The sequence below is a fragment of the Hemiscyllium ocellatum genome, chromosome 28 (genome assembly GCF_020745735.1).
Source record: "Hemiscyllium ocellatum isolate sHemOce1 chromosome 28, sHemOce1.pat.X.cur, whole genome shotgun sequence".
Taxonomy (NCBI): Eukaryota; Metazoa; Chordata; class Chondrichthyes; order Orectolobiformes; family Hemiscylliidae; genus Hemiscyllium; species Hemiscyllium ocellatum.
The window spans coordinates 21,403,706-21,425,298 of NC_083428.1; the positions used below are offsets into that span (position 1 = coordinate 21,403,706).

The window sequence follows — 21,593 nt, forward strand, 5'->3', positions numbered from 1 at the left end:
ATTGACCTCACTAGCAAAAAGGAAATATTAGAAAAGAGATTTCTAAACCAAATCAGGTTGTTGAAGTCACAAGTTGTCAGACTGTTACACAAAGAAAGGTGCTTGTTCCAATAAATTGTTTCAGAGATGACTGATAGTATGAGAAATTGTAATAATTCAAAAAGAGATCCACTTTTATTTGTTTTGCTTTGCAATTAAATGTGCTTTTTGTTCAAAGATTAAAAGGGGAATATGGGGAGTTTGTTTGAATTATATCGTATGAAAAAACTGTTCCTGATTGGCTGTATAAGAAGATAGAATGTTGATTTAAAATATTGTGTTCAATTTTCATTGATATATTTCAAGGATTATCTATATGTCTCCAAATTCTTTTACTTAAAGAGAAGAGGGGAATATGTGAAAATAGCAAACAGTTAAGCAGAAAATTGGGGTAAGTTAGGGTAAATTGACACAACACATATAAAAGAGGAACATAGTGTGTGGAAGTAGCTGTAAGACTGGTTAATCGATAAACTTTATCTGCAAAGAAAGATGCCTTGGTTTCTGTTTCACGAACTAGCTTGGATCTCCTATGACAGTGAGAAAATTGCAGAGCTTTGAACCTAAATGAACTGAAGGAATAAATGGGGCAGCTATGCAAATTTGAAATATACACTGTTATAAAATAATATAATGCCTGAGCGCTGGCACCATGTTACATTTTGATTCCTGTGTAACCAATCCTCTTTCCTGTGAAAGTCTAAGAGGCTGTTCGGTAGTCTGTGCTGGAGCATGGACCATGACTAAGTCTCAGCACAAGTGGCAATTATCCTTCACAACAAGATGTAGTTCATTACATCATATTTACTAAATCCAGGTTACATTAACTTTGATATATGAACTATTCTAACTAAGAGGCACACCAAGAGATTGTGCCAGACACCAATTAATTCTCCACCCAAAGACAGTATAATATCATCTGATTGAATGGAACTCACTGAAATCAAACATGAACTCTTTCAGGACTATTTCCTCATACCACATGGGATGAATAGGAGAGTGTAGAAATTTCACAGGGTTCTGGGCCTCTGATTTTCATGTAGCTAAGTAAATGCGTGATCATTTGCAGCTAATGCTGATTAGAGTTTGTAAAAGATATACTGGGGAATTTGTGGCTAAGCTAACTGACTACTTTGTATACAATTGCCTGCTTCAATACAATAGATTCATCCCCGTAAACAAACATAGAGTCAGACAGAACAAAAACAGACCCTTCGGTCCAACCAAACCATGCCGTTGTTAATCCCAAACTAAATTAGTCCCACCTGCCTGTGCCTGTTTCCCTCCAAACATTTCTTATCCATGTACTTAGTGGGCGGCACGGTGGCACAGTGGTTAGCACTGCTGCCTCACAGCGCCTGTAGACCCGGGTTCAATTCCCGACTCAGGTGACTGACTGTGTGGAGTTTGCACGTTCTCCCCGTGTCTGCGTGGGTTTCCTCCGGGTGCTCCGGTTTCCTCCCACAGTCCAAAGATGTGCGGGTCAGGTGAATTGGCCAAGCTAAATTGCCCGTAGTGTTAGGTAAGGGGTAAATGTAGGGGTATGGGTGGGTTGCGCTTCGGCGGGTCGGTGTGGACTTGTTGGGCCGAAGGGCCTGTTTCCACACTGTAAGTCTAATCTAATCTAATCTACTTATCTAAATGTCTTTTAAACATTGTAACTGTACCCATATCGGCCATTTCCTCTGGCAGTTCATTCCACCCACAAATTACTCTGTAAAAAAGTTGCCCTTTATGTCTTTTTCAAATCTTTCTCCTCCCGCCTTAAAAATACGCCACCCAGTCTTGAAATCTCACCCTATGAAAAAGAGAACTGCCATTCACCTCAGCTATACCCCTCATGATTTTATAATCTCTACAAGGTCATCTCTCAATCTCCTACGCTCCATCAAAAAATGTCTCAGCCTATCCAGCCTCTCCCTATAACTCAAACCTTCCATTCCTGGCAACATCCTGGTAAATTATTTCTGAACCCTCTGTAGCTGAATAATATCCTTCCTATAACAAGGCGAGCAGGCCTGGACATAGTACTCCAGAACAGACCTCAACAATGTCTTGTACAACGTCAACATGACTTCCCAACTCCTATTCTCAAAGGCCTGAGCAATGAAGGCAAATGTGCAAAGTGCATTCTTAAACACCCTGTCTACATGTGATGTAAACTTCAAAGAATTATGTACCTGAACTCCTGGATGTCTATGGTCTACAACACTGCCAAGGCCCAGTTTTTAATGTATAAGTCTTGCCTTTGTTTGCTTTACAAAATGCAATACCTTGCATTTATCCAAATTAAACTCCATCTGCCTCTCCTCAGTTCATTGACACAATTGATCAAGAACTCTTTGTAAACTTAGATAACATTCGTCATTGTCCACTATACCACCAATTTTGGTGTTGTCACAAACTTGCTAACCATGCCTCCTTTATTGTCATCTAAAATAGTTCACATAAATGACAAACAAAAGTGGACCCAGCACTGATTCCTGTAGACCATTGCAGATTTTAACCTCATCAATATAATGCAAATATAATATAAATGTAAAAATTATCAGAGCTGCTCTAGTGATGACTTTATTCCCTCAATACTTCCAATGAAACAAAAGCAATTTAGTGTTTGTTGGGTAGTAACTACGTTACAGTTGGTGTTTTAAATATGCAAATACCCATCAATATGTTTTAAGTTCATTTTGGCTAACTTCCAGAGATGAAGGCTGAGTGTAATAGGTCACGGGACTATGACTTGATATGCACCTGTCCTGGGAGTAAGCCCAAATAATGTCACTGACAGCTGCACCCAGCAGAATTTGGGTCACTGTTTGTCATCGAACCAAATGAATGACAGTGACAGTTGACTAAAGGTTGTGAAAGAGGTCACTGGCACCAGAGTCAGTACACAAAAATAAAATGCTTTTCAGTCAACAGCATGTACATGGAGTAACCAAGGAAACACCACACAGAAATTACATAAAGTTTCAAACAAAATGTGCTTGGCATTCCTGAGGTAACTTTCTGGCCAATGTCCTTTCAAGCTTTCCACTCTGCATAGTGTTTTGCTTTTTTGTTCAGTATTATTTTTCGGCTTGGTTAGGAGGGTAGAATTCTTCGAATTAGGGAAGGCAGCCTTTATCCATTTCTAATTATGATCTTTATGGTCATGAATAAGTGAGTATCAGTACAGATTGTGATAGATAGGAATTTGATCTAATTCTCTGCAGCTAAAAAAAAATGCAACTCAGTAAATCCTCTATGTGCGTATCGTAACCAAATCATAATTACATTTTCTTCCACTTTGAAGAAAGTTAAGACATCAAAAGAATCAGAAAAAGTTACACTGATCTAACTAGTTTTGGAGTGTGCTGTGAGGTTATATGTCAAGTACTTGAAGTAGTTACATAAAATGCAGTGCAAACCTAACCAGGGTTTTAGGAGATTGATTCTAACACAGAAGAAAAACCTGTAAGGTAATTTGAAGTCATGATTTTGGAGATGCCGGTGTTGGACTGGGGTGTACAAAGTTAAAAATCACACAACACCAGGTAATAGTCCAACAGGTTTAATTGGAAGCACACTAGTTTTCGGAGCGCTGCTCCTTCATCAACCACCTGATGGAGTGTCTCTCTGAAAGCTAGTGTGCTTCCAAGTGTGCTTCCAATTAAACCTGTTGGACTATAACCTGGTGTTGTGTGATTTTTGACTAGGTAATTTGAAAGTGGTGATTGTGACTTTTACTTTTAGTAATAGGTCTTGGTCAATATCTCGGGACGTTACATAGGGTCAGCAAAGAGACAAGTACTAACTTTCTAGTTCTTCTTTTCCTCTGTAAGCACTACGTTTCAATAACTTTTTAAAGGCCTTTCCATTATTTCATGTTATTTTCAGTGACTTTCCCACACAGAGATGAGCGATTCAGACTCTACCCGTCTCTCTTTCTTAACCCCATCAGAGTATCCTTCAATAATGATCACTATTCTAAGACACATTTAATCCTCCATTCTTACTGAGAACTGCAGGATTATTTTGTTTATTGATTGTGTTTTCTTCAACTTCACAAATCCATGGTAGGTGCAAGTTTCTTTAACCTGTGTCTATGTCATCCTTTAAGTGAATTCCACTTGCTCGCAACTTGTTTCGTGTTAGTACTTTTTATCAAAGTAATCTTCCCTTATTGACTTGAAGTTTCAAAGTTACATACGTCAGTTTCAATTTACAATATTTGTTCTTTCCAGACTGTACCACATTTCAACTGCAGTAGAAATTGTGTGAAATATGGTTAATGCCATTTTTACAGGGGCTCTTTGGCTCCTTTCAAAAATGGCATTCATTTAGATGAAATGGTCTCATCTTCCTTTTTCAGGTTGATGTAAAAGATCTCGGTGTACAATTTTACATGGAGCAAGAAATATTTCCTAGGCCTGGACTTGGTGGGTGGGAGTGGCACCCCATGTGAATATAAAATAGGATGTAGCAATATTAGGTCAGCAGTACAATGTCATCATTCCCCAGTCTCCTAGACTACAGGACACTAACAGACAGAAAAAAAATCAACAATTCACCTGCCATTTTAAAATTACTAATTAACAACTTATTAACAACTCAGTGGTCTGCAGTTTTTCACTGAAAATATCATCCAAATTTGTCAAGCATTTGGAAAGTTTTGGAAGAGTTTGATGGCAGATATGAAGAGGCGTCAAAAGGACAGAAGCAAAGGTCTTCTGTGGAATTATGGTTGAATGCAGCATCACATTTTGCTATCAGCATCTGTATTTTTTTTATTAAGACTGATTCTGAGAGCATTGGACATTTAGAATTGTAGCTGTGACCATCCTCCTGTTCCTAGCGTTACCTCTTTGCCACATGACATTGTAGCCAACAGTGCCAATTAGGAGTGGAGCCCTTCTTTGCTCCACTAATTTACCCCTTTCCCACTGGAGAGCCATTAATTTCCCATCTGATGCTTGATGGGATTATGGGGGCACTCAGTGGACCACTCAGTTTTCATTTGCCCCTGACATCTCACTAAAGTGGCACGGTGGCTCAGTGGTTAGCACTGCTGCCTCACAGCACCAGGGACCTGGGTTTGATTGCAGCCTTGGGTGACTGCCTGTGTGGAGTTTGTGCATTCTCCCCATCTCTATGTGGATTTCCTCTGGGTGCTCCGGTTTCCTCCCACAATCCAAAGATGTGCAGGTCATGCTAAATTGCCCGTAGTGTTAGGTGCATTAGTTGGAGGGAAAACAGGTCTGAGTGGGTTACTCTTCAGAGGGTTGGTGTGGACTTGTTGGGGTGAAGGGCCTGTTTTTACACTGTAGGGAATCTAATCTAATTTTTAAAAAGCGGTAAAATTCAACCACTGATGTCTGACCCAAGCTTTGTCCCACAGTTAACATCTCTCAACAGCTTCTGGAACTTTGGAGTTTACTTGTTGGCTGTCCCATTTTTCCTTTTCTCCAATATTGGCTATGCTTTAAGGTAATTCCAAGGCTGTGATGTGTTTTGGAACTTTGTGAAACTGTGCTTTAAGTGCAAGTTATTGCTCCTTTCTTATGTATTCTACTACAAAAAAAAAGTTACCTTTAAAGCAAACTCATTCTCTGGCTGGAGTGTGCACTGGAGCCTGTAGTAAACGGCCTCCTTGGAGTCGCAGCAGGGTTTGTCACATGGCAGCTTAAGGTCTTGCCAGTCCTTCTCAGTAAATTTTATCTTCGTCTTCTTGTCATCCGTGAAGAAAGAGTTGTATTTTGCACAAATGCACTTCAGTAACATCACACACCGACTGGCAAAAGTTTTGAAAATGTCCGCCTGATTTTCAAAGTTATACCACTTCTGTAATTCCAGATCTGAGTTGCAAAAGCTCAACTTCTCTATATCTGCCTGAAGATTGCTGCCATGGTAGTAGCTGGTAGCTCCATCCAGACTCCTGGATTTCATCATTCCTGCCCTTCTACTACTGGCATGAATGGAAAGATTTAATTTTTCATCAGTGTTCATTGGACTGCTAGGGGTACTGAAACTGGTTTTGCTTTCATAGATACCATACAGTGGGTTACTTATTTGAAAGCCAGGAGAGCCTGGAAGACTTCTTGTTAAACCAACCTGACTTCCACCAGGAGCTGAATTGGTCCTGTTGAGTTTCTTCTTTGGAAGAGGTGGTGGCTTTGAATTGACAGGAGATGTCTCATCAACCAACTTTCCTTGGGAGGCCATTAATACTTCATTCACACTTTGGAGAGTCTTTGTAGTTGTTGTACTGGATTGGACTTCTGCTACAAAGCAAATAGAAAATCTATTATTTCACAAGAACAGAGATCCTATTGTCAATCTGTTTATTTTCATAGAGATTTCACAAAATCACTAAAATACTAAGCAAAGAGGAGGACATTTAGCTCATTGTATTTCAGCCAGCTCACTGCAAACTCAGTTTATCTTCTGCCACTTCCCACTTCCTCCCCATTAGTCCTGCCCATTCTCCTTTTGTGGATAATAATCCATACTCTCTTGAAAACATTTTATGGAACTGGCCTCCACCACATTCTCAACTAGTGCATTCCAGATCCGAACCACTCACTGCTTGAAAACACATTTACTCATGGGCCATTGCTTCTCTTGCAAGTTGCCTCAAGTTTGTACTCTCTATCCTTCTTTGTCCTTCCACCTATGTGAACATCTTTTTTGATCTACTTCAGATCCTCCAAGAATTTGAATATCTCTACCAAATGTGTCATATATTTCTTCTCCAAGGTAAACAGTCCCAACTTCCTGATGAAATCACTTGTCTTGGTGATTATGACCGAGTACATGCAACACAGTTGATGCTGTTGTTTTTGAGCAAGGATCTCACTCACATAGCGGTGAACTTAAGCAAACTTTTGGTAGAATGGAAATGAAAAGTAACTGTTACATACACTGCAGTGTTACATACAAAACAACAACTTGTTTTGGGTGACAGTGACATTTCTGTCAAAGGAAGAAGGTTTCTTCCAGGATTTATCACCATGAGGCCTAGAGAGATCTTCCCTTTATCTTCCCAAACTCACCTCCTTAACAACTTACCCCACACCTATGATGTCCCCAATTTTAGCCATTCCCAGATATTTTGGAATTAACTGGCATCCCTGATGCTGGTGCCATCTTGAACAGTCCACTGTGCAGCCGGTCAAGTACTGATAGTTAAGAGCTGACTTGAAGGGTTCCTGATATTTATCTCAGATGTATTTGAGATGGGTAAATGGGCACCCTAATTTATGGTCACGTACGTGGAGCTCTGCTGGGGTTGTGCAATTGCAGAACGTCACGTCCAAACCATCCGTTCCTCCCCAGGATCAGTAGAGGAGGTCATGACACCAGCCCAGACTTAGTTAAAAGATGTAATGAGTTGCTTCCGATGTTGAGTCGGCCTTGCAGATTTCTCGTGGCAGTATGCCACATTTCTCACAATAGCCCAAGTTGTTATAAGGTTCTTCCCATTGTGCTTGATGCAGATAGGAATGACAGACGAGTTCATTTTCTCTATAGCAATGTAGTTTTGAGACTAAATGTGACAACTAGAATCTGGAATGTTAGAGCAATCAATTGGGTCAGGAATCCTAATGTATCCATCATTATTTAATATAACATTTATACAATGCAATTTGGACACATTTAGTTCACAGGTTTTGGTACAATATATTTTTTAAAAATGACAAAATTGTTTTCCCCACATAATGCTGTATGCAATTCAGAGTTTAAAATTTATTACTGTTCTACATATTTTCATAATCTAGTAAAATACTATAAACATTATTACTTTGATTCCAAGTTTTGTAGCATCTTACTTAAAGGAGTAATCTTTACTGCACTTTTTCTTTAAAAAAATATGATTTTATTATGATATTTAAAGAAATTAGTTTATGGATTAGTTTCTGGTAAGATGTCAATAACTGTACAGTGTTTGTAACAAGGTCATCCAGGTGGACATCATAGAATATGGGTTCCCTCATTGGACCAGGTTAACAGTCACAATCAGGGAGTCCAGTCGACAGATACAAACAGAAGTATCAGAGATTCTGTTCACTCCGAGAAGTGGCTCTGAGGAAGCCAGTGTCAAGTACTACGCACATGTGAAATGTGACTTGATGACATGATGCCAACCTCTGTGGAGGTATTCCAAGCTAGTTTACATCTGGTCATTCTATTTTCAATTCCCTGCTACATATTATTCAATAATTTGCTTTTTGATAATATGTAATGACTCTACAATAGAAATGTAAGTGAAAAATTGATATCCATGTTCCAAACTTTGGTGTCTCGATGCATTTTAATACTCTTGATATTTTCAATGCATTCTACATCAATCATTAAGTCTAAGGGTTTTCATTTCCTCAGTATACAATGGCTGAAAGATTTTAGATAGTGACCTTTTCCCAATGTGTCTAATTGACAACCTGCAGGCTGCCATACTGCGTCCAAATGCAGATTTCTTGATTAAGACTGGGTAGTAATTGATTGTCCCAATCAACAGAAAATAGGACATGGATGTGGATGTGGGGAAGCAGTATTCCACAATATATTTTGTGGATTTTACGTATACATTTCTGGCCCTAGAAAAATGTTTCAAACTGAGTTTCTTTTCCTCTATTGTCTCTAAAGCTTGTTTCTCAGAATCCTCTCCAATAATTTGCCCACCACAAACGTAAGACTGACTGTTCTGTAATTCCAAGGGTTATCCCTATTCCCTTTCCTGAATGAGGGATTAACATTTGCCACTCTCCAATCATTTGATACTACTCCAGTGTACAGTGAGGATGCAAAGATCATCAATAAGGGTGCAGCAATCTCTTCTCTCACTTCTTGTAAAATCTTGGGTATATCCAGTCTGACCCAGGGGACTTATCTATGCTCATGTCTTTCAAAAACTTCCAGCACATCCTCCTCAACATAATTTGTTTGAGCATATTAGTCTGTTTCATGCTGTCCTCACAAACGGCAAAGTCTCTATCAGTAGTAAATACTGAAGTATAGTATTCATTAAGGACATTCTCTACCATCTCAGACTCCAGGTACAAGTTCCCTCAACTATCCCTGATTGGACCTACCCTCACTCCGGTCATCCTCTTGTTCCTCATATAAGTATAGAATGGCTTGGGGTTTCCCTCAATCCTACCCGCCAGGGCTTTTTCATACCCCTTTCTAGCTCTCCTAAGTCCATTCTTCAGTTCCTTCCTGGCTACCTTTTAACTGTCTAGAGCCCTGTCTGATCCTTGCTTCCTCAACCCTAAGTAAGCTTCCTTCTTCCTCTTGATTAGATGTTCCACATCTCTTATCATTCAAGGTCCCTTCACCCTACTATCCCTTCATTGCTTCATTGGGACAAACCTATCCAGAATTTGTAGCAAGTGCTCCCTAAACAACCTTCACATTTTGTCATGCATGTCCATTAGAATATCTGGTTCCCAATTTATACTCTACAGTTCCTACCTAACAGTTTGTAATTTCCGCTCCTCCAATTAAATACTTTCCCATTCTGTCTGGTCCTATCCCTCTCCATAACTATAGTAAAGATCAGAGAGTTGCAATCAATATCACCAAAAGGCTCTTCCACTGAGCGGTCCAACACCTGATGTCGTTTGTTGCCAAGCACCAAATCCAATATGGTCTCCTCTCTAGTTGGCCTATCTATGTATTGAGTCAGGAGTCCTTCCTGGACACACCTGAAAAAATCTGCTCCATCCAAACTATTGGCATTAAGGAGGTTCCAATCATTATTAGGGAAGTTGGAACAGGGAAATCCCTGAACAGCCAACAAAGTAAATTAGTACAATTGCAACACTTAAAAGACATTTGGATGGGTATATGAAGGGGAAGGGTTTGGAGGGATATGGACCAGGTGCTGGCAGGTGGAACTAAATTGGATTGGGATGTCTGTTCGGCATGGATGGGTTGGACCGAAGGGTCTGTTTCCGTGCTGCACATCTCTATGACTCTATAACTGACCAGCGAGTACACAATACTGGCTTTGATCAACTCTCTCCCCAAATGCCAGTCAAGTTCTATATATGTCCCCCTTTACATATAAAAAAGGGTCTTACTACTTGAAAATAGTAGACCTGTTTGTCAGTTGCCTGTTACTGGTGTCTTTAAACAACAAGTCAATCATTGGGACAGTAAGGGTTGGTGACCTTAAGTAGACCCCGAACATATTTTTCCCTGAGTAGAATGCTGCCCTGACATTGTCTTAATTCAGGAATATTAAATTTACAATCAAAATCTCAACATATTAATGATGTTTATGACATCCACTTTTGTTCATTGACTATTTATGTATTTGTTTTGCATTGATGCTTAATCTTTTAACATATAATTCTTTTGCAAAGGCTGAATGACAACCCCTGCTCCTATTTCCTCTGCTTTCTATAGCAGTGTTAAAAAAAGGACTCTCAACTTTCATTACTTGATTTTCACTGGCTGGGACCCTTTGTTGCTAAAATCAGTTTAAAAAGAAGAAAAAACAATGACTTAGCCACCAGTGTGACCACCTGACCAGGTTGAGGCAAGCTTTTCAAAACAACCAATAAATAAAACTGTCTAAATTAAAATTAATATAATCAAAATTACTTTCACCAGTCACTCAAATTTGTATCTCTTGTTTGATTTATACTTTTCTGTAAGTTTTATATATATAGGGATGAAAGCTGCCTGCAGGTTATCTAGCTTGGAAGAGCAAAGAAACCAGACACTGGATTAATAAAAGAACTGATTTTCAGACATTTGGTTTGGGGCAGACAAGGGGGAAGAAAACTGACTTTTAAAGTCGGAAGTTGAAAGGCTTGCAATATCTTTTCCCTGCCTCAGAAACCTGTGCCTGGTGATAATCAAAACTGGAGAAATATCCGTTCAGTGAAATCAAGTGTATATGAATAGGAAGGGTTGAGAGGGAAATGGGCTAAATGCTGGCAAATGGGATTAGGCCAGATTGGGATGTCTGGTAGTTGTAGATGAGTTGCACTGAAGGGTCTTTTTCCTGCTGAATGAGTCTAAGACTATAAGTCAGACAGTTAGATCATTCAAAGCTGATTTTTGAAAGATTACTGTGTATAATTCTTTTTAACATAATCCAGATTTGGACTTTTTAAGAATCTAATTTGAAATCATATAGAAATTAATCCCATGCGATCAGGGTATAATGTCCAATCCAATAGCATCTAATGATTTTACGTATGTACTGAGCCATTAAAAGATCCAGAGCTATGACAATCATTTATGGTTCATGATGAAGATTAGTTCAGCTCTCACCAGCTCTGACAATTCTCTTTGCCAGTCAGAACATCAGTCAGATAAGATCAGACATCTTATGCATTCAGTATTCTTAATCAAAAGGTGAATGTTACTAACATAGAAACTATAGCACTCCATTGCAGTTCTAACATCAGCATTGTGCTTTTCCAAGTAATCACTGTATAATCTAATTGGTCTCCATTTTTAGTATTGTTTAGATTAAATTGGATAAGCAGGAATGAAGTTTCTGCAGCAGAAATGAACAATGCAAACACTTATTCACCAACAACAGTTAGGGGAGCTGGTGGTGTCATGGTAATGTGGGGCAATGAGTAATCCAGAAATGCAGGACATGGGCTTGAGACCTACCATGGCAGATAGTGATCTAAAAAAAAACCTGAAATAAATCAACCTAGTTTAACAGTAACCAATGCTGATTGTCATAGAAAAACCAACTGGTTCAATTCCATCCTTATGTCATCCTTATGAAATCTGTCATCCTTACTGGTCTGGCCTACGTGTGATTCCAGCCACACAGTAATGTGGTTGACATATAGTTGTCTTCTTGGCAATTAGGGACGGGCAAAAATTACTGACCAAGCTAGCTATGGCCACATCCCATGAATGAATTTTTAAAAAAACTGATTTAAAGAAAGGGTTTTGTACTTGATTCGCCTTCAGCAGAGCTATGCCATTGCCCATATGCCTTGAAAAATCCACGTTTTAACTTTGTTGTATATGTCAGAGATTATGAGCCATATGTACTGCATTATGCAATAATGTATGACCTCATGTTCGTTAATGTATTGAGATTATTATGCATTTATTTGAAATTTGTTCAGGATCAAATCACTTTTGGGTTCCAAATGTGCAATTAAAACAGCTACTGCATCAGACATTTTCTTCTGTAATTCAATCTGAATTTATTGTGTTTCTTAATCATTAATGCAAAAATGATCGTATTTTAAAAAAATCCATTTGCTAGTTCTGTTTCCAAAAAGAAGTTGTGACATTATGGCTTGCGGCTTGAGTTTGCTGTTTTGCAGAAGTCTAGTCATAATTTTTGAAACCAATATTACTTTACACCATCAAAAAAACAAAGTGGTGATTCTCAACTTCCAACTGTCTGTTCTCTTGTTTCTAAAATAAGGCAGACAGCAATTGAAATTTTTGTTCTTGGTGGTAGGGGAGGGGGATCTCAGTTGCCATGTTAAAACTCAAGGCTCACAGTTCAATTTCCAGACAAGGGTTAGCAACTGGTTCTGAAGAGATGCAAAACAGTGTCCGTACACTAATATGATAAAACAAAGGTCTGTGGATGCTGGAGATCTGAAACAAAATCAGAAATTACTGAAAAAAATCAGCAGGATGTAGAAGCTGCTGGTTAAATCATTGGACTGGTAGCAATGATGACCTGCTAATCCCAGTAGGAAATGTGGCACAACTGGGGGCGGGTTGATAAGGACAGGTTAGTTAAAATTAAAAATCAGCGGGGCCAGGAAGGCAAGGCCAGCCTAGGTGATTTTTGGGGTTCTGGAGGTGGTCTTCTCTACTGTAACTCCATTCCCTCAGTTCCAATCCCCCTCTGAACAATCACAGGGAAGCTGTCTACACAAAGATGATCCAGCAGAAATATCTGTTTGTGACAGCGAATTGTGAAATTGCAGACAACAGCCTGGTTTAAGATACCTCTTCCTGTTTCTAGCTTTTCCACCTATGAAGCAAAGTTGTTCTCCAGTTATAATTTAATTCCATGTGTGCGTGTGTGTGCGGTTGTCAATAATATGTATCTGTGAATGAGCACAACGGAGTGATGTAAGCTTATCAGTAATGCCAATTAGAAAGGCAATGTGAGACCAAAGGATTCTCTTTTAAAATGTGTGCCTAAAATTGCAACAAAGATCTTTAAGTGTGTGGAAGTGCGGTGGAACCTTTGTGTGCTGCTGCGTCATGTGATTGTCATCATCTTAAGTTATGGGAATCAGGTCATTTACAAGTCTTGGCTAAGTCCATGTATTTATAATAAAGGTGCTGCACCATCATATAAAAATAAGAATTATGAGCAGGAGTAGACCAATCAGCCCTTCAAGCTTACTTTGTTATTTCATAAGATCATGTTTGACTTGATTGTGGCCCCGACTCCACTTTCCTGTCTATCCCTGCCATCCTTTGAGTCTCTTGTTAGCCGCTCTGCCTTAAATGTATTCAATAATCTTTCTTGCACCACTGTTTGGAGAAGAAAATTTCACTAACTCATGATTCTCTGAGAGAAAAAATGCTTCCTCCTCTCCATTTTCAATGGGGAATCCCTTATTTTAAACCTGTTTCTAGTTTGACCACAAAGGAAACATCCTATAACATTTATCATTTCAATTCCCCCAAATTTTATATGTTTCAGCAAGGTCACCTCTTCCTTTAAACCCCTTATTTTAAACTGCATTGTGCACAGACCGAACCTCTCTAACCTTTTCTCACAAACCCCTCTTCTTGGGAATCACTCGAGTGACCATTCTTTGCATTGCCTTTGATGCAATAGTGTAATTTCATAAATAAAGCAACCAAACCTGTCCAGATGTGGTCTTACCAAACAGCCCTACTGAGGAAGTTAAAATGCCACAGAGGGATCAGTTCCATGGTTTGCTTCTCTTTCAGGACACATTGGGGACTCAAGGGTTAAATATTACATTACTAAAGGACTTACTGCAGCGTCCACTGAAAGCCTGTACTCTTACAATAGAGACAGGACATCTCAGTAGGGGGGGAGGCTGCCTGTATCTCAGAAATAGAACCTAGTGGAGCTACACATGTGGATTTCCCTGTAGCCCCAGACAGAGGTATTTGCCCTTTTCAGACAAGACTGATAGCCTTGGCCCCAAACCTGGCAAACTGCCTCCTATTTCCATTGTCTTACTTCCCCTCCACATTGGCATAGGTATGTGTATCCCCCATTTACAGCAGGCAAAATCCTTCTGCCTTACTGTCTTCGCATCAACATATAATCATAAAGAAGATGATAATCAGTTTCTGTAAACCATTCACATGTTATCACAGGACATCAACATTCATCAGGCTTTGTAAATTCATAATTACCTACTTTAAACCATATGATGACAATCATCCATGTGACTGATAAACCTTTTGTTTAATTCCTATAAAATATACTGTCTCTGTGTGTAGGTCAGAGATCCATGGAGAAGTGTCATCACCCCAAGTAGACACACAGCTACTTTGGGGACATTTTGGAATTGCTCACAACTGTCCAATAATAAAGCATCTATCATTGTACAGAAAATTGTGGAACAAAATATACATCAACATTACGTTGATATTTGATTCAATTTGCAACAAACAACAAAATTGGTTTTGCCTACTAATCACTTCTTGTGCCTACATACTAATATTTTGTATTCAAGTGCCAGGACAGCCTGTGTTTTGGAGTTCTGTAATCTCATCTCATTTAATAATATGTTGTTTTTCTCTTATTCCTGTCAAAGTGGACCATGTTCACATTTTCACACATCAAACTCCATCTACCAACTTTTTGGTAATTACCTAATTAATCTGAATTCCTTTGCAGATTCATTGTATGCTCTTCACTAATTACTTAAATACCCACCTTTGTGTTAACAGCAAATGTAACCGCATATTTTGGTTTCTTCATCCAAGTTACTGATTTACTTGTAAGTAAATATTGTAAAAAATTGAGGCACTACCATTGATCCCCCGGCACTCTTTTTATTATGGATTAAAGTGGTGCTGGAAAAGTGCAGCAGGTCAGGCAGCATCCAAGGAGCAGGAAAATCAACGTTTCGGGCAAAAAACCTTCTCTTTTTATTATGTCTTGCCAATTTGGAAGTGAACTGTTCATGCCTGCGCTGTGTTTCCTGTTAGTTAAGTGTTGCTCTCTCCATACTGATATTACCTTCTACAACGTGAGCTGTGATATTGTTTAATAATCTTTAATGTGGCACCTTATTGAAAGTATTCTGGAAATCTGAGAACACCATACCCTCCAGATTCTCCTTAAATATGTTACTTGTTACTTCCCTAAAACAAAACTCTAATAAGTTAATTTAATACGATTTGTCTTTTCAAAAGCATGTTAACTCTGCTTGAATGCACTCGGATTTTACAAGTGCCCTAATCTAACTCCTTGATAATAGATTCCAGCCTTTTCTTCTGTTAGATATTATACTTGTTGACCTATACTTTCCTGCTTTCTATCTTCTTCCTTTCTTGTTCACAGGATTCACATTCGCTGTTTTCTAAACTGATGGGATTTTTTTCAAAATCTGGAGAATTTTGGAAAATTAAGACCAATGCATTTGCTATTTCAATAGTTATGTCTCTTAACCACCTAGAATGGAATTTATTAGGACCTGAGGGCTTGTCAGCTTTTAATTTTTTTTATATATAGAGTCATTGAGTCTTACAATCTTACAGTCCATCCAGTTCATGCTGAACATAATTCTAAATTAAACTACTCCCACCTGCCTGCTTCTGTTCCATATCCCTCCGAACCTTTTCTATTCATACACTTACCTTACTTCTGTTTTAAATTTCTCTCTTCCTTTCACCTCTTAATTTACAGGCGTTTCAAAATGCTTTTTGTATCCTGTACAGTGAGGACATGTACATAAATGTGTTAAATTCATCTGCAATACCTTATTTTCCATTACTAACTCACTACAGTTACTGTCTGGAGGTCCAATACTCATTTTGAGAATACAGAACATAGAAGAGTACAGCACAGGAATAGGTCATTCAACCCATGATGTTGTGCTGAACATGATGCCAAATCAAGCTAATTGCTTCTGCCTGCCCATGCTCCATATCACTCTGTTTTTTACTTTTTATTCATGTGTTTATCTAAAAACCCATTAAACACCCCTATCATATCTGCCACCCTGGCAGTGTGTTTACTCATTTGCTCCCTTTTAAATACCTGAGAAAACTCTTATTATATTCTTGCTTCTTTTGTCTATTTCATAAATTTTCTTCCTTTTTCAGCCAAACTTTGTTTTTTTTTAAAATACATTTTTTTTCCCCCAAGTTTCTGACCTGACACTAATCTTGATGGAATTTTACACCATTTCTTAGAATTTGACACTACGGAACCACTTCGGTTAGTGGCATTATATTGCTCAGGAAGGGGGCACATAAACAGTCCAAAAAATAGGAGGGAAAGCAAATATTTACAAGAGCTTTTGCTCTGCTGATCTCTGCATTCGGAACTAGTATCCCAGAAATTTGGCTCCTGTCTTAATAAAGATGGATCTGTGAAACACCTTTGGATATCCAAATCACAATGGCAAGTGTAGGGTGCAAGAAGAGAGGTCTAATGGGTTTGGGCTCCATCCAAGTTTTTATTTCGTCACATTGCATGCCTACCCATGCAACGACCGGAAATTCCTTCAGTATCGCTGGATCAAACTTGTGGAACTACCTCCCTCATGACATTGTGGTTGGACCTGCACCAGGTGGGCGGCATGGTGGCACAGTGGTTAGCACTGCTGCCTCACAGCGCCAGAGACCCGGGTTCATTTCCCGCCTCAGGCGACTGACTGTGTGGAGTTTGCACATTCTCCCCGTGTCTGCGTGGGTTTCCTTTGGGTGCTCCGGTTTCCTCCCACAATCCAAAGATGTGCAGGTCAGGTGAATTGGCCATGCTAAATTGCCCTAGTGTTTGGTAAGGGACAAATGTAGGGGTATGGGTGGGTTTCGCTTCGGTGGGTCGGTGTGGACTTGTTGGGCCAAAGGGCCTGTTTCCACACTGTAAGTAATCTAATCTAATCTAAAATAAAAATGGATTGCAATATTTCAACAAGGCAGCTCACTACCACATTCTCAAGGGCAAGTCAGTAACAAATGCTGGCCCAACCAGTAATGTTCACCCCATGAACAAATTAATGAAAAAACTACCCTCAAATCCACACAGAAATTCACTGGTTCATCTGAAAAATGATTGAGTGCTTCAACTAGCTTGTCTGAATAACGTCCAGTTTTTCTTTCATACAAACTTGGGAGTCCCAACGCATTGGCGGTAACTTATCTTAACCTATCTGAATTTGGGTAAATGGCGTACAGAGGAACCTCAATTATCCGAATGTCGATTATCCGAATTTCAGACTATCCGAACAAGATCACAAGGTCCCGATGTTTGGCTGAACAGTATTACCTGGCATTCAATTATCTGAACAAAATGCTATCAACCGTGTTGTTCGGATAATCAAGGTTCCTCTGTATATCCCAACAGAAACAATGTGAAACCCAAACTAAGCAACGAGGGAATCATATATTCCCCAGAGAGTGAAAGAAGGTCATTCAGCCCATCAAGTCTACATCAGCCTCCAAAGAGCATCCCATCCAGCCACACTCCCTACTCTATCCCTGTAACTCTGCATTTCCCACGGCTAATCCATCTAGCTAGCATATGCCTGGACACTATGAGCAATTTAGCATGGCCAATCCACCTAACCTACACATCCATGGACACTATGGGCAATTTAGCATGGCCAATCCACCGAATCTGCACACCTTTGGACTGTGGGAGGAAACCGGAGCACCTGTAGGAAACCCACGCAGACATGGGGTGAATGTGCAAACTGTACAGACATTCGCCTGAGGGTAGAATCAAACTCAGGTCCTTATGAGGCAGCAGTGCAACCTTTGAGCCACCGTGCTGCCTCAAAAAATATTATTTTTCACCTTATAAGTGCGATACTGGCTTTTTGTTGGTGTCATTTGTCTAACCAGAAGCAAACATTCTTAAAATGATTAAGTTTCAAGCTCATATATTTTAATGAGAGCATTTTGTCCTCATTTAGCCTTCGTGGTATTGATAAAATCATGCATTAATTTCTGAAAATATGTGAAAAAAATACATATTTCAAATTTCCTTTCATTAACCAAGTTTCAAACTGTACTTATGGGTGATAGTCACTTAAATTCTTTGAAACAGATCATATCTCTAAATTGACAATGCCACAAGATGGAAAATAACTTTATGCAGTACTATCTGATCAAAGAAGGTTGACTGAGTTTGACTTAAGAATTCAAAATAATTTTGAAAATATTTTTTGTTTATAATTGCTTGAGTAGTTAATGTGAATATTCAATGGCAATAGTAAGGTATGTGGTGAATAATTTAACTGTTTCAGTAAAGCAATGAGTAAAAATGAGTGAGAGATTTCTCTCAAATGTGATTTAATGGGTTCTTTATACATTCAAAGTAGCAAACTGCATCCAAACTGTTTCGTGCATATTGAGCTTTTCAATCTCAACCAAGGAATAGGAAACTTGTTCAGGATCTAGTGGTAGTATCAAGCAGGATCTGGTCAATGTAGCCAGCTATAGGGTGTCACTCAGTCCATTATTGCCAATAACTATCCTGGTGTAATGTTAAAACCATTTAAATTCCCTACAATTTGATCCTCTCAAATCAGACGGACACAATTTTGCATATCATGTATCCACATCTGTCAGGAACTGCTCAAAATCTATTTTACATAAAATATTTGTGCCTTGCAGAGCCAAGAGACTTTTATTGCCATTATTTGGATTGTAATTCTAAAGCAAGGAGAAAGCATCTAATTCATTTCTCCATTTAGACTTTGTCATAGCCAAGTAAGATTTTGATCTAACGTGACTTTGTGATAATGTCACCCCAGATATTTCCAATGCATGCTCATATCCTGAAATTACGATACCATAGCTGCTGACAGTCACTTGTGAACATCTATGTGCTGAAAGAAAGGTAGTTTGCAATTATGTGAAAGCAGCTGCTTACTAACTGCTGTGATGTTGGTCATCTTTCATGCGTGCATATGTCCTCGCTAAAAACAATGCCAATTTTGTATTAGATTTTGAGATGTAGATGGTACTGACAAAGTCATCCTGATTTACCATAATGCATTTTGAACCCAGTTTCTTAACTGTGCGTTCATATTTCCTTTACCCCATCAGTGTCTTCAAGATGACTAGATCTCAAACTTTGCAATTCACACCTTATCTGCCTCCATTTTTCTTGAACTATTTCTTTAAGCATGCTTTGTTTTTACTAGAATCAAAGCATTTTTTTCTTTGTAAAATAAGTTGCTTTCAATTCTTCTCTGGATTTTCAAGTTGCATGTGATCTAACAATTTCAATTTTAAAAATTCTATCTGCCTTTATTTTTCAGATCTTTTCGCATTTTGTTGTTTCTGCTGCTTTTTAAAAATGTTTATTCCATTCTGCACTCTTACTGGTCATATACAATTATGTACACTCTTAAAAATCATCTGCCAATGATATTGCACAAAGCCGGAAAAGTGAATAAACTACTTGCAATTTAAGTAATCCATTTTAGTATCTGTTGCCATCTAATACATAGTGTTAGTTTTTAGCATCGTGCTTATCTCCACAGACAATGTTTGCCTACTTTATCTCAGGCATTTTGACTATTTTCAACTGACAGTCTATGAATGTTTCTCACAAAGTATGTCAATTGTTGATGAGTTTATGATTCTTATAACTATCTAATCCACAATATGTCTTTATGAGAAGTTTGGAGAAAAGGGTGTGATTCCTGGCCCAAAACTGCATCAACGTATGGACATAGCAATAATTAAGTGGGTGAAATGTTGGAAGATGACACGATACTTATCTCTAGTTCTATAACCAACAGCCTGGAATATTAATATACAACATCTGTGATTGGGTGATGAGCACTACACTGAGATTCTACAGTTTCCTACTCCATTTCTAAGTCTTAAGATTTTACACAGAACAGTGTGGTGCGGTTACATGTAGCGTGACATGAACTCAAGACCACAGTAGAGGCTGTCCTCATGCGTGCGGCGCTTGGCTATCAGGTTCTTCTTGGTGGTTCTGCAATGTTGTGTATCTCGAAGGCCGCCTTGGAGTGCGCTTACCGAAGTGTCAAAGTTTGAAACTTTTGGTCACCTGCAAAGACTTGCTATTCAGCCTGTCAACTCTCCACTCACACTACTTCTACTTGTTTTTTGACACTCTCAATTACCAGGAATTATCTTGCCATTATCTTGCTGCATTTAAATTCTGTGCCTGTGCACTTCCCTCCACATCACCTGATGAAGCGGCAGCACCTCTGAAAGTTTGTTATTTTAGATAAACTTATTGGACTATAACCTAGTGTTGTGTGACTTCTGACTTTGTCCACTCCAGTCCAACACCGGCACCTCCACCCCATATATTAAGTCACTCACCTTATCGTTCAAGTAAACTCTGGCATGATTTGAAACTAGTCTACCAGTTTCCAGATCAGGTCTAGGTTCAGTCTATTAATCTGCCTGGGGTATTGATTGTTGATGGTAGGAATATCACATTGCTGCAACTAAGTCAAGGCAAACACTAATTCGTTTAAAATATATTTCAATAAATGACAATGCAAAAGGAAACAATTTGCAATTATGCCATTCCTTTCACAACTTCATGATCTCACAAAGCACTTTAGTTTAAATGAATATCTTTTCTTAATTCACGGAAATTCGAGATCTGAAACGTTCTTCCTGAAGAGTTTAGGGAAGTTGATTTTATAATCTTAAAAGTTTGATGATAAGGAACTTTCAGAGTTATGGACAGTGGTGGAGTTGCAAGACTGTAATGCAATGGATCTTTCAAAAAAAACATGGGCACAAGAAGCAAAATGGCTTTCTCTGTGCTGCAAGTTTTCATGATTCTGTGAATTCAGAAGTTTTGAACCCTGCTGTTGGAATATGTAAAATGGAGCAGCTAATTTGCTCCCAGCATACTTCTACAAACAAGAATGAGATGAGTGTTCAGATAATCTCTTTTAGCGGTATTGAGATGACAGACAGGTTTAGTGTGGCATTTGAATGTTGGTACCTTTGTCAGGGTTATGCAAGCAAGTCAGCATAAAATGGAGGGAATCTGAATCTATAACCTTCTGACTCCGATGTAGAGATATACATCCTCAACTGCAAATACAAACACAATTTCTGTTCTGGATATACTCTCTACATGTATCTTGATAGCTATCTTTTAGCTGCACCCAAAATTATGCCATGAAAGAAAACTTCTAAAAGGGCAAAATAGTCCAGATACAAGTTAAGTGGAAGAACATTATTGTGTGCATTTTACATATTTTAAACTAAATTACACCATTTTGCTTTCTTGTCCCCGATTACACTAGCAAGAAAACAGAATAGGCAAGCCCACTTTCAGGTGGCTCTTTTTAAGAAGTAAAATTATGGAATTAATTTTTTAGTACAACAGTAAGAACAGAAAATAATTTAAAGGGTTGTTTTATAAGTCAGATTGCTGT

At 38.7% G+C, this 21,593-nt stretch overlaps 2 protein-coding genes across 4 annotated transcripts in view; one reads left to right on the forward strand and one right to left on the reverse strand.

Annotated features, from left to right (window-relative positions):
- The window catches only part of LOC132828874 (PDZ domain-containing protein GIPC3-like), a 205,547-nt gene that overhangs the window by 40,524 nt on the left and 143,430 nt on the right, over positions 1–21,593 (forward strand). The gene's annotated exons all lie outside the window — the stretch shown is intronic.
- Positions 1–21,593, reverse strand: part of LOC132828873 (inactive tyrosine-protein kinase PEAK1-like) — a 39,774-nt gene that overhangs the window by 12,554 nt on the left and 5,627 nt on the right. The window contains exon 2 of the mRNA XM_060846050.1: positions 5,611–6,302. Coding sequence (XP_060702033.1) covers positions 5,611–6,243 — 633 coding nt within the window. The 5' untranslated portion in view covers positions 6,244–6,302. The remainder of the gene's footprint in view (positions 1–5,610; positions 6,303–21,593) is intronic.